General features: G+C 45.8%; 1 protein-coding gene across 3 annotated transcripts in view; it reads left to right on the top strand.

Moving 5' to 3' along the window:
• Eftud1 (elongation factor Tu GTP binding domain containing 1) overlaps nucleotides 1–11,885 on the top strand; it is a 131,481-nt gene extending 119,596 nt beyond the window's left edge. For 2 of the 3 annotated variants that reach the window (XM_013512538.1, XM_005381460.2), the window contains 2 exons: nucleotides 2,110–2,294; nucleotides 11,544–11,878. In XM_013512538.1, the coding sequence (XP_013367992.1) occupies nucleotides 2,110–2,294; nucleotides 11,544–11,732 (374 nt within the window). In that variant the 3' untranslated portion in view covers nucleotides 11,733–11,878. Of the gene's footprint in view, nucleotides 1–2,109; nucleotides 2,295–11,543 lie in introns of all 3 variants that reach the window. The other variant, XM_005381461.2, reaches the window with a different exon arrangement.
• Nucleotides 11,886–12,580: the final 695 nt, after the last annotated feature.

The following is a 12,580-nucleotide window of genomic DNA, read 5'->3' as shown; positions in this document are numbered from 1 at the left end:
TGGGAGTGTGGCATTGCCTTTTGCAGTAGGCAGTGATTCTCAGACATACTGGATTTAAAAGGAAGTTGGATTCCACAGTGGCAATGCCCTGGCAGCCATTGTGATTGGTATGTGAGGGGGGTTGGCTTGGAGATAGACTTACACGTCTCAGCCATGAAATGAGTTTAAACCACACAAATAAATTGGTTCTCTGATAGGAAGAGTTCAAAGAAGAGTATGAAATATCAAAAGAATACTCACAGGAAGAAGTGTACACCTCAGGAGTAGTGAGATGAACAATAGAACACTGATGAGAGGCCAGGAGTGTAAGGGGGTGATGCTGAGACTGGCGAGGGTTGGCAAAGCAGGCACTGATCCACAGCATCAGATACTACTGCATTGTTTCTCTGGTGTGAGAAACTGAAAGTGTAAATAAGGACCAAAATGCATAATAGATACTGTAGAATAGGGAGAAAACGTTCAAATGGGAAGGGGGGCTAAAAGGAGGGAGGGGGAAAGGAAGGAAGGGAAAAGAAGGAAAAATGGAAATGAAGCTTTTATAAATAAGGAGGGAAAGAGCAGTAAAAGGGTGAGTAGGGGAATGGGGAAAAAAAGAATCAAGTTATATCAGGTATAGGTACAAATTCTCTATGATGAATGTGATCATTATGTATATCTAAAGTGCACCAATAAACTTAATTAATAAAAAACAAATCATGCAGAATGAGAATTCAGAAAAAGGCACCCATGAGGTTAGAAATATGAAAATTTCTGTGAGATTTCAAGGGAGCATTTTCAATAGAGGGCAAGAGCAGGGCACTGGTGTTGGAGGTCATGCAGGGAGAAATGAGGGTATGGTAGCCAGCTGGGGGAGCAGGGTAGAGGCAGTGCCTTTCATCACTGATGCAAGGTTTGTTCATTTGTTCATTCATTTTATTTAAAACCATAAGGCCTCATGACACTGTAAGTGTTCTGAAGATGGTTTTTATTGATCCTTCCTAGTGATCACTACTAAGGGAAGTCTGTTGGAGAGAAGAACGAGTCAGTAGTGCTCAAGTCCTGGTTTAAAGCACAGGGTGACGATGGGTAGGTGGGCTGTGTGCCAGAGTTATTGCCTTGTGACCGAGGAGAGGAGGACCTGGAAGGCTGTAACCCTGCCTGACCGCCATGCTGTACAATTACATGTGCATAGGCGGGTGGTGTAATTGAAATGATTCTTTAAGCTATAGGTGAAAGAGGAAGCTCTAATGAGAGTGTCTGCTAGCTACGGCAAGTTCCATGGGATTTTCTGTGATTTTTAATTCATCTCTGTTCTCTACAGTCCCTTCTGCTTCCTTTAGGAAAGGTTACTTTGAGTACCCACAGACATTCATACACATGCCAGTCTAAGGGGCAGTCTCCCCCTCCCCTCCTGTATCTGAGGCAGAACTGTGCCTGAAAGTGTCAGCCAGGGGAATCTGCTACAATTCTTGTGATCTGACACTTGAAACTGTTACCAGGCATGAAAGACTCCAAATGCTATCAGTTTCTCACGGAATAAAACTAATAATACCATACCACTTAAATATTACCAGTTTGAGAAAAATATAAGCACATATTTATACAATGCCATCATGCATTTGCTTACTCAACCCAAACAGCCTGTGTCATCAGAATGATCACTGCCGTCATATTAATATTGTCTCATAGTTGTTAAAATATTTTAAGACTTGTAGAGCCAGGTCACGCCCATCTCATTGGGTCTCTTATACAGAGATAACTCCTAGGTGTAATTATGTTGAAAAGTCCTTTTATAAGTCTCCTGCTTTGGGACTGGAGATGTAGCTCAGCAGCACAGCGCCTGTCTGGCAAGCGCAAGGCTCTGAGTTCGATTCCCAGTACCAAAAAAGAAAACAGTTAAAAAAAAAAAAAAGAAAAGTCTCCTGCTTCTGATGCTATGATGTGAGGTTATCTTTGAGTAGTATAATTTTGAGGTTTGCTATCTTTTATTTCTAATTTTTGTAAATAAACACTTAAGTGCCCAAGCCTTAATAATTAATGGATTGTTACAGGACAGGTAAGTGATCTTGTCCTTATGTGGCTCAAGTCAGATGACCAGTCAGTGAATTTAAAAGATTTTTGGCTTTGCAGGTCGAGTCTATGCCGTCCTGTCGAAGAGAGAGGGCCGGGTGCTTCAAGAAGAAATGAAAGAAGGGACGGACATGTTCATCATCAAGGCAGTGCTGCCTGTCGCCGAAAGCTTTGGTTTTGCTGATGAGATCAGGAAGAGGACAAGTGGCCTGGCCAGCCCGCAGCTGGTGTTCAGCCACTGGGAGGTAAGACTCACATCCTTGTTTGTCTTTCTCGTCCGTGGGTCTGCTTCCTGCGTAGGGCCAGCAGTAGCCAGCAAATGTATCCATGCCACGTAGCCTCCAAGGACAGATGGGTGGGAGAAAGCAGAAGGCACAAAAAAATTTAATAAGATTTTTAAAAGGAAATTTCAGAGCTTTTGAAAGGGAAACTTCCTTTTCTTCTAGGAGAAAAAAGTGCTTCCTGCATTTAGAGGGGGAACTGTGTTTGCAAGGGTAGTTTGAAGTTACCCTGTATAACCTCTTCTCCAGCCCTCCTGAGATTTGGGGTCCACATAGTTTCAAGTGTTGTGGAATGAGATGGCTCAGGAGAATACCTCCCTGTCAGTGTAGGTAAAGGTAGGTGAGCGGGAAAACCGTACCTATGATCAAAAAGGAAGGCAGCAGATCCACGTTGCAGGGAAGAAAAGACTATTCATGCAGTGTTGTTGAAGTTGAGGGGAAATCGTCACAAGAGGCGATAGAGAATCAGGCCAGCCTCCCTGAGCAGGTCCTCACAGGAAGTCACTGTAAGCAGCACGCAGGGTGTAGGGTGAGGAAAGGCCAGCTGGGGAAACTGAGGTCTGTGCAAAAAGCAGCTCAGGTTGCAGAAACAGCCTCACTTCGGGGGGAGAGTCTGTAAGCTAAAAGATGAGCGGAGGAAGATTGTTTTCCGAAAGCAGTTTTTGTTGTCCCTGTTTGTAGGGAACTTAAGCAACTTCACTTTTACCTGGAGGTGTGTCATTTAGAGGAAGCATTAACATTGAGGTCAGATGGTCCCTGTTCCAGATACTACCTCTGTCACTGATTTGGACAGACTGTAGGATCTCCCTGATTTTTCACCCCGAGATAGAGTATGGCAGCCATCCCACCTGGAGCCTGACCGTGGAAGCCCCTCGCTGGCCAAGGTCATGTTCTTGTTTCTGTGGTTCTCTGTGTCTGCAGCACATTCGTACTGGCCGCTGTCTGGAGTGTGACACTGCACTGTGCAGCACACAGATGGTCCAGTGCTTTGTTCTTAAACTTTCAGCAAAACTCATGGTTAGGCCCAATGCTCAGCTCTTATTTCTCTCACCTCCTTTCTCAAGAACACTTTAAACCGAGAGCTGAAATTTAAATGACTAATGTAGAAAGAAAATAGTTGAGGAAGAATTTTCTTTTTAAAATGAAATTTATAATCAAGTAAATCAGCAGAGGCAAGGAGGGTGGCACTTTGGAAGAGCTGGCCTTAGACGGAACAGACTTGATTGGTTGACAAGTTCATACCACCTAACTGACACCAGTGAGCTCCTAGCCCAAGCCTACAACTCCTGTTTGTCCTTAAAAGCCACATTCTCTGTGCTTGGTCAAATCAGCATTAATGTTCTGATTGAGATCACATTTTCTTTGGTCAGTACAGACTTTCTATTTTAACAGTGATTTTTCTATGAAATTTTCCCTGTATTTTGTATCTTTGAAGACTAAATGATGGTTTAATGATTTTATTGGCTTATATCAGTGCTGCATTTCTTTTTTTTTTTTTTTTGAGAACAAAGGAATAACTTTATTTTTTTTTAATTTTAAAGAAAATAGTACAAAAAAGAACAATAGCAAAATACAAACAAAACAAAGCAAGGACATTAAAAATGATACGGGGTTTCAAACCAAATGATAGGGATTAACAGTGGTTGTTATATTACATATTGTTATTTTCAACGAAGTTGCTCAGGTTACCAGATGTAAGAATAGAAGATTGATCAAATCATTAAAGGCAATAAGAAAATAATAATTTAAAAGAACATTAGAGACAATATATAGTTTAGTGCTGCATGTCATTATGTAAAAACCAGTAGCCCGAAAACATTTTAAGTTATTTGTTAGTCCTCAAGTGTATGGGTAGTAATTTCCCATTTATTCAGAATTCTAGCTTTTCAGTTTTGGTTTTGGTTTTTGGCACTCAACTTTTATATGAAACACAAACCAGCAAGAAATAGAAGGAATAGATTAAGAAGGGCAGTGCCTGAAGAGTGGGAACTGTCTGTAGTGTAAACATATCCTGATGCCTCTGTTGAAAAACGGCAATTCAGAGTCTTCTGGTACAAGCCTTGTGACCAGATGCGTGACTGCCAGGCAGCGTGGGTAAGTCATACAGAACCAGAGGGCAGTTTATTCCCCTCCAGTGTGATCACCTTGAGAGACAGAGTAGATTCTTCCTTGGTGCTGGCGTTGCTGGGAACTGCCGTCAGAGCTCCTGTCTCTGAATATCTTAGCCACGGCAAGTGGTCCATCTCATGCAGATTGCCCTGATCGGCGCTGGCACAGAAAGATGCGCGGTAGTGTGTGATCGGAACGAAGAGTGTAGGATGAGTAATCCCTGGGACTGACTGTAAGGACAGACCCAGAGTGAGCATTCAGATTGCTGTAGTGGTATCTTTATCTGAAGATTGACATAGTTGAATTCATATATTCTGCTTTTTGTTTAAAATTCTCATCATTTTATAGTCTTGTCCTTAAAAGTGAAAGTTTCCCTCATTTCCTAATTGGCAAATTATGTTAGTTAGGAAACAGTTAAGAGTGCTGTATCAAGGCATAATGAACTCTAGTGGCTCAAGTAAGACAAAGGTTGTTTTTCCTCGGAGTCTGAGGAGGCATCTGGGGTGGGCTGTGGCTCACTCTAAGGGCAACGCGGCCACATTCTCAGCACTTGGCTTCCGCTGATGGTCCAGAGTCGCTCTTGACCTCCTACCATCGTGTCTCCTGTGCAGCCCAAAGAAAGGGGTCGGGAGAGCAGCCGTGTTCCTTCCTTCATGGACACACACTGCCCAGGGTTATCGTGACCCTAATCTAACCAAGCCCCACCTCACTAGGGCCCTGGGGAATACAGTCTCCACCTGATGACATTTTATTGGAATACAACGATACCCGATCATTTACACATCTACTCATTTACGTGCTTTCCGGCAGAGTAGTTGGGATAGAGCATATTTGCAAACCCTAAAATGTTCACTACCTGACTCTGTGTAGGAAAAGTGTGCCTACGCTCCCTGAGCCTCACTGGCCATGTGCTCATCTATTACTGAAGAAACAGGAGAATAGGTGTTTAGGGACAGCTAGGATAAAAACAGCAGGGTTTTAACTCAGGCTGTTTTTGTTAGGAAAGCCATGATGATTTCCAGTTTCCTTTTATCTCTCAGAATTAAAAAGCGGAGGGGAGTTGAAAATTGATCTTAAACATTTAGTTTTTAAAAAATATTAGTTTCTGGCTTAGTTACAGCTTGTTACTTAAAAATCAGTCTCTTAATAAATAATGTTAGAGAAAAATGTCGTCAAGAAAAGTTTTGCTCCAGTTTTATACCATCCTTCTGTCGTCGTCTTGCCACCTGTCATGGTCCTAGTTCCAAAAGCTTCAAATCTTTGAAAGTCTTAAAAGCGACATTATAATTAAATGTCATTGATCTGATATTTCTTGGCTGTCTCGGTTACCCCCATAGTTAGGTTTAGAAATAACACAGTTGTTGAGATCTGGCTTCTCACTCTAAGGCACTGTTTTCTCGTTTGTATTCTACCATACCATATAATTTACAATCAAGAGCTTTTGAGATAAAGTGCCTCAAAAAATAGAGAAAATAAAATTATAGGCATTTTCCATGAGGAAACCTTTGAAGTCAGCAATCTCAAAATTTCTTTCTAAGTTTTACCCTTCTACGAGAGAAAGGAGGAAAAGGAGCTAATAACAGGCAAGGAGGGAAAGATGTGACCAACCAGGGCTGCTGTCCATGTGTGTCAGCATGTCGTGTGGATGGACGCTTCATGCAGGGACCACCCCAGGGTGCACTCCAGGTCACTTGGGTGAGGAGGGAAAGGTGCCAAGAATGCCACAGCTTCTTTTGGATGTGGTGTTCCCACCTGTCTTCCATCATTACAATAAAACTGGGGGCAGTGGTACCCACAATGCCTTTTCCTTCTAGGCTTTTTTTATTGCCTAGGCTTTTTTTTTAATGCCTAGCTTGCACTGCGGCACTTTCTTATGAATGACAAGATGGCATCCACTTCAGGCTGTGGAGTTGAAAAAGTACATTCTGGCTCCAGGCCCATGAATTGTGTGTGTGAGGTGTGTGCACCAGTGAGGAGCCAGCCCCTCTGGGTTGAGGCCACACAGCCTTGGTGCTGGCCTAGTCTCTGCCCCCAGAGGAAGGTATCCTTCCGTGTGCCCTGTCAGGTTTCCTGAGTATGTAAAGGCACATGACTTCACAGGTCCTAGCACACGCAGCATGGTGACAACAGCAGAGCACTTTCCCTGGCCGTGACAGGGAGCAGAGGGTGCAGAGCACAGTGCGTAGCTGCTGGCAGCCGCATCTCCAAAAGGGTCCCTGCTGGTTTTGCAGGAGCACAGAGGGTCATCTACTGTCTGTGCTTCCCTTTTGCCTTTCACTGACCTTGGCTTGTACTCATGTCACCCCTTACAGTAGTGTGGTGGAGAGGGTGGTGATGTGCCTTCCTCCGTTCAGATACGACTCTGTTACGGCTTATGTCTGGATGTCCCCCCAAAGCCTCAGGTGGTCACAAGTGAGCCTTTATCAGAGGTGGCTGGATCTAGAGTGTGTGATTGATTCATGGTGCAATGCTGGGATTAAGGATGCTAGGTCAATGTGTGACTACAAAATCAGTCCCCTGATTGATTTGGTGTCACCCTAATCTCAGTAGCCTAGATAGAATATTAAAAAGCAGATAAATGCTATTAAGGTTCCTTGCTTGCTTGCTTGCTTTGCTACCTTCTGCCCACCATGAACTATTTCTCCCTGGCAGTGCCAACCTGCCTTGGAGCCAGCCAACATGTACTAAATTGCTACAAACTGCAAGCTAAATAAAGCTTTCCTCCCTTAACTCATGGATGTCAGGTATTTTGTCTCAGCAATGACAAAAGTAAGACAGGCTCCTTACATCACCCGATGGTCTCCCTTAGTCCTTGTGCATCCGAAGATATTACATTTCTATATCCCACCCAGCTAAGGTGGGCTGAGGGGCTTGTGGGCAATCTCACAGCTGAGCAGGGAGGGGCTGGCGGTGAGCTGGCACTGGGGACCCTCTGCTATGTTTGCTGTGGCTTGGCATCTTCTCCCAGCTTTCGGAAGTGCCAGCCCCTCCTGCTTCTGAGTTCATACACTTTATTGGGTGAGGAGCAGGCACACCATGCTCTCCCACCTCCTCCTCCCAAGCAGAGCAGAGGCGTCAGCACCTAAGGAGGTTCATGTGCTTGGTTTTTTACAAAGTATTAGGAATTGTACCTCATCCTCTAACAGGTGATCCTGACAGAAGAGATTTATAACTGTGGATGGTGGCTCTCAGAAACCTGTAATAAAATTTTTCCCCAGGAAGTTACAAAAATAGTACATATACAGAGATCCCATGCACTCTGCTCCCGTCCTCCCAGGGTTGACATCTCATCCCTGTAGCACAGCACCATGCTAGGACTCTGACACGACCCAGCTGCATGGTGTGTTCAGATCTCACCAGGTGCCAGGTGGGTGAGTCCAGTCCCTGCAGTCACTCTTAGGGGAAGGGCATAGGCTTTGGAGCCACACAAAGCAAAGCCCTGGCAGGTGCCTCACAGCATGGCTTTCCTTAATTTCCATATCACCCTGCTGTCAGAAGTGTCTTGGCCTCAGGGACCATAATGCCGCAGCATTTGCTACTTACACAGTCAGGGCTGGGGCAGTGGCTCTGGGACACCATCGGGTCCAGACTCTGCTGTCTTTTGCTGTGTGTGTGTAAGGACCACCAACACAGTCAAGATGCCAAATCATCCCGTCACCATGAGGCTCCCTTGTGCTCCCCCAAGTGGCTTTTGACCCTCACACTGCCCCATCCAGACCCTGAGCCACAGATTCACCTGGCTGGTGTCATGGTGACATTCTCTGCCTGTGGATGAGCCTGGCCAAGCTGGGCACAGCAGCTGGTAGATTGGAATTGGGTCTCCAGGAACGCATGTGCCTGCAGAATTGGGGTGCATGCCTTCAGACCCTCAGGATGGGGCTCCCTCTTTTTGGCTGCAGCTTCTCAGTCTGAGTTCCATCCAGTCTCCCATTGGCCCTTTCCCGCCCCTTTCTCACTCCCAGCTGTACTTATGCCCATCCTGCAGATGCCCTGTCAAGTACCCCAGAGCTGGAGCCTGCACTTCCAGCCACTGTCACTTCTTCCAGGCTGCTGTTGCTTCTGGATCGTTTGTTCTTGTCGTTTGCTTGCATGAGTGTGTTTCCAGTCTGCCCTCAAAAACCCTCCTTAGTGCCCTGATGATAGCATCACTAGGCACAAACTTCTGGGCTCCCTCTTGGGCACCTGTAGCACCTTCTCTTGCCCTGGTCTGTGCTGTGGCCAGTGCATATTCTTCTGCAGGTGATCTGGCTTCTCTGATTTTCTGTGTCTGCCTGGGTGCCCAGATGCAGGGAGCCTGGTCTCGCTCATCCCTCTCCTACCATGGTGTCAGGTAGCAGAGCTGAGCACCCTCTGCCCCTGCCTGGGGCAGCTGTGTGGCTCAGGACTCAGGCTGTGCACTCCAAGGACTCGTCTTGTTCTTTGATGTTAGACTGCCTGTCAGGGAAATCCTCACACGTATTTTATGGCTTTTGACTTTTCTTTCATACTTTTGAAAATTTCTGTCTCTCTGTACTGTATTCATAAGTCTGTCTTAAAAATAATTTGAGATGAAATTCATATATTGTAAAGTAACCATTTTGAAGTACACAGTTCTTTTACATTTAGTATATTCACCACTACCAAATCAGTCCCTCCACTCCAGTACAAGTCCTTTCCCATTAGCACTGTCTCACCTTTCCTCCCTGCCCCTGGTTGCTAGTAAACCCCTAATCTGCATTCTGTCTCCCTGGATTTATCTGTTCAGATATTTAAACACAGGAGTCATGTAATACTGACCTTTCTTGTCTCACCTCACGTAGCACAGAGTTATTACATATGTCAGCAGATCATTCCTTTTTATGGCTGTGTAATATGCTGTGTTTCACCTAGCCACTCATCCGTGCGTAGACATTGGGCATTCCTACTCTTAAGCTATTGGGAAGAAAGGACTGAACGTGGAGAGACGTTTCCTTTGGGTATATACCCAGCAGTGGAATTGTCAGATCATAAGACCATTTTATGTTTAATTTTGGGGGAACTGCCAAATTTCTCCGACAGCAACTATAGCATTTCACATTCTAACCAGCAGGGTATGAGGCTTCCAATTTCTTCACAGCCTGCCAACATCTTTCTTTTTTTTAAAAAGTACTTTTAGTTGAAGCTGTGCTAGCAGGCCTGCAGTGGTGTCTCACCATGGTTCTGATTTGGTGTTCTCCTAATGACCAGAATGTGCATCTTTTTGTTTGCATGTAGGCCTTGTGCACTGTCTCTGGAGAAATGTCTGCCCAAGTCTTTGATCGATGTAAGAGTTTTCTACTGCCTCCGTGTTGTGTTATGAGAGTTCTTTATGTATTCTGGGTGCCAAGGCTGTCTACTAATTCTCATAGTGTATTCTCCTTTCAGCAGTCCCTTGTGTAACCTACCTACTGAGTTTGTTTTCTCTCTCTCTAGGGTTTCTGGTTATTTCCTTTAGCAGTGGTGCAGTCCATGCCATTTATGTATTTCCCTGCGGAGTTCTAAGGGTGCGCTCTGTGCAGCTGTCTTCAGGTAGCTCTTGCATCTCCTGAGCTGCAGAGGAATTCTTCCTGGTTGAGCCTGGTTTCTGTCTTCCATGGTGCTCTGTGGTCTTCCCCTTCCTGTGCTCTGCCCTGGGTAGCCTCACTGCTGGCCCTTTCAAGATGGCCTCATTCTCTGTCCTCTGCCTACCAGAGCTCCTGCTGTATCCTTGACTGTGGTTCAGCTAGGTGCTTCACCAGCACCAAGAGCACAGGACAGCGGACTTCACACAGGCGAGTCTGGTCCCAGAGGTGGCTGCTTCCGAATCACAGCCTGCAGCTCGTGTGTGCCACAGCTCCAGAGAGCAGGGCAGCCCCACACACCTGAAAACCATGGTGGCTGTGGCCACGGCTGTAGGCAGAAAGAGCCTGGCCCTCCTTGTTTCATGTCTGCCTTGGCTCCTGTGGGCTGTGGGTGAGATTTTCACCTCTGTGACTCCTATGGTCTCTTTCTTCCTCCAAAATCCTTTCCCTTCCTGACCAACAAGACTTTCCCTTTCAGTGTTGAAGGGTGACTATTTCAAAAATAGATTTTCTCTCATCTTTCTTTTAATTGAAAAGTGGTAGAATTTGTGACCACCAAATAAATAACCTTTTACCCCAGTTGAGAAATAAGAAAAATAACCAAAAAGAGATAGAAAGGATGAGTCTACACCTTTTTTCTTGATAAAGCTGATATTGGAAAATGTGGTTTTTGTAGACAAATGGGCTTCCTGCTGCCTGGTCTGTAGTTACACAGTGGGCCAGGCAGGGTTCTCGCTGCAAAGCCTACTCTTACACAGCTGCAGGAACCCAGCAGATGGTGTACTTCCTGTGGGCAACAAGGGAGAAAGAGGAGGCCCGGCTGCTCTTGTCTCACACTTAGCAACCAGGTCAGTGTTCACGGGGCTGTGAGGGAGGAGGCGGAGAGGCCAGTGTCAGTTCTGGGGCTTTCCCTTCATAGAGGAAGGCCTGGGGGTAGCATTCCTCCATGCGGCGCATTCAGCACATGCACAGTCTTCTGCCCGCTCAGCTTGCGGCCATCCCGAGGGCTGAGCCCGTAGGCTGACTCTTCCCCTTCTCCAAGATCTGCCTTTCCCTCCTCCTTCAGGCGTAGCCTCCCAGAGCGGCTGATCTGGGCGTGCTTCCCTAGACTTGTCTTTCTGAGCATCGGGCAATAAACAGTGTGGGCTGAGGAGAGGAAGAGTGGCTGCCTGTGTTTGCCAGGGCCCGCCTGCTGCAGCTCACCAGGGTGACTGATTCTAGAGCAGATGCTCCGAATAACCAGAACTATGTTTGTGTGTGTTGATCTTTGTCAGGACGAAGGCCAAATGGCTGCAGACACTAGCACTCGGATATGTCCAAGGCAAAAGGAGAACATTTTAAGGATTTTTATTAAAGATTACTTTTCTTTCTTAGTGTTTTCAAGGGACTCTGTGAGGCACAGAATCGTACAGATGCTGCAGGCTTTATTAGACTTGCTCTGTCCGCAGCTCCGATGGTTCTTAGCAAGTTTAACTGTATGTTCATCGCCCAACTTTTTTCACTAGCTAAATGTATGACACATTTTTCTGTTGCCTTCTTTGACAAGGTCATCCCCAGTGACCCCTTCTGGGTGCCCACCACGGAGGAGGAGTACCTGCACTTCGGGGAGAAGGCGGACTCTGAGAACCAGGCCCGGAAGTACATGAACGCCGTGCGCAAGCGAAAGGGGCTCCATGTGGAGGAGAAGATTGTGGAGCATGCGGAGAAGCAGAGGACACTCAGCAAGAATAAGTAGCTCCCACGGTGTGGGTGGGTGCTTCCCTTCACAGCGAATTAGCAAGGACCACCGGGGTGTAGTCCTGGGAACACCTCTTGGTGGTTCTCTGTGCATTCACTTTCAATAAAGTTAATCCATATAAATATTTTCAAGAAGATGTTAAAGAACGAATTTTCAGAGGTTTTTTTTTTTTTTTTTAACTGAATCTGGCTCAATGTAAGACATTACCATAAACACTGCAATAGTGAGTTATTTCTTACTTCCCAGTGTGTGGCCCCAATGGGAAGATGTGCGCTGTGGTCAGACCAGCAGTCAGTGCTGGACGCAACATGCAGACCATGGTGGGGGTGCTGACACCAAGCACCCGCTTCCAGACTCACTCTCTACCTGTCCTGACAGTGCCGATGCGTGTTCCACACGTGCTCCACATATGCTCCACACAAGCATCATGTGCAAATTTCTGATCTCTGCCCTGAACTGCAGTGCTTAGCATCATCTGGAGAGACTGTGCTTGAGAGAGTGGCTGCTTTTTGGTGCGTTGCGGGATTATCTAAGAACACAATCATATCGGCAGTCAACCTTTAAACCTCCTACTTCATCTCCCTCAGCATTGGAACCCCCTTCATTTATTCATTTAATTTTCAGTACTGAGGATTTAATCCAGGACCTTTGACATCCCCAGCCCTGGTTTTTGTTTTTTCTTTTTGCTTTTGTTTTAGTTTTAGTTTTTATTTTCAAATGGGTTCTCACTAAACTGCTTAGTTGCCCCAGTTGGGCTTGAACTCACGATCCTTTTGCCTTAACCTCCCAGAGTGCTTGGGATTACAGATGTGTGACAGTATATCCAGTGGCATCACCCTTTATAA

This window comes from Chinchilla lanigera, unplaced genomic scaffold (assembly GCF_000276665.1).
Source record: "Chinchilla lanigera isolate Chin_1 unplaced genomic scaffold, ChiLan1.0 scaffold00015, whole genome shotgun sequence".
Classification (NCBI taxonomy): Eukaryota; Metazoa; Chordata; class Mammalia; order Rodentia; family Chinchillidae; genus Chinchilla; species Chinchilla lanigera.
Note: the sequence above shows the minus strand (reverse complement) of the source record. Positions and strands in the feature narration are given on the sequence as shown.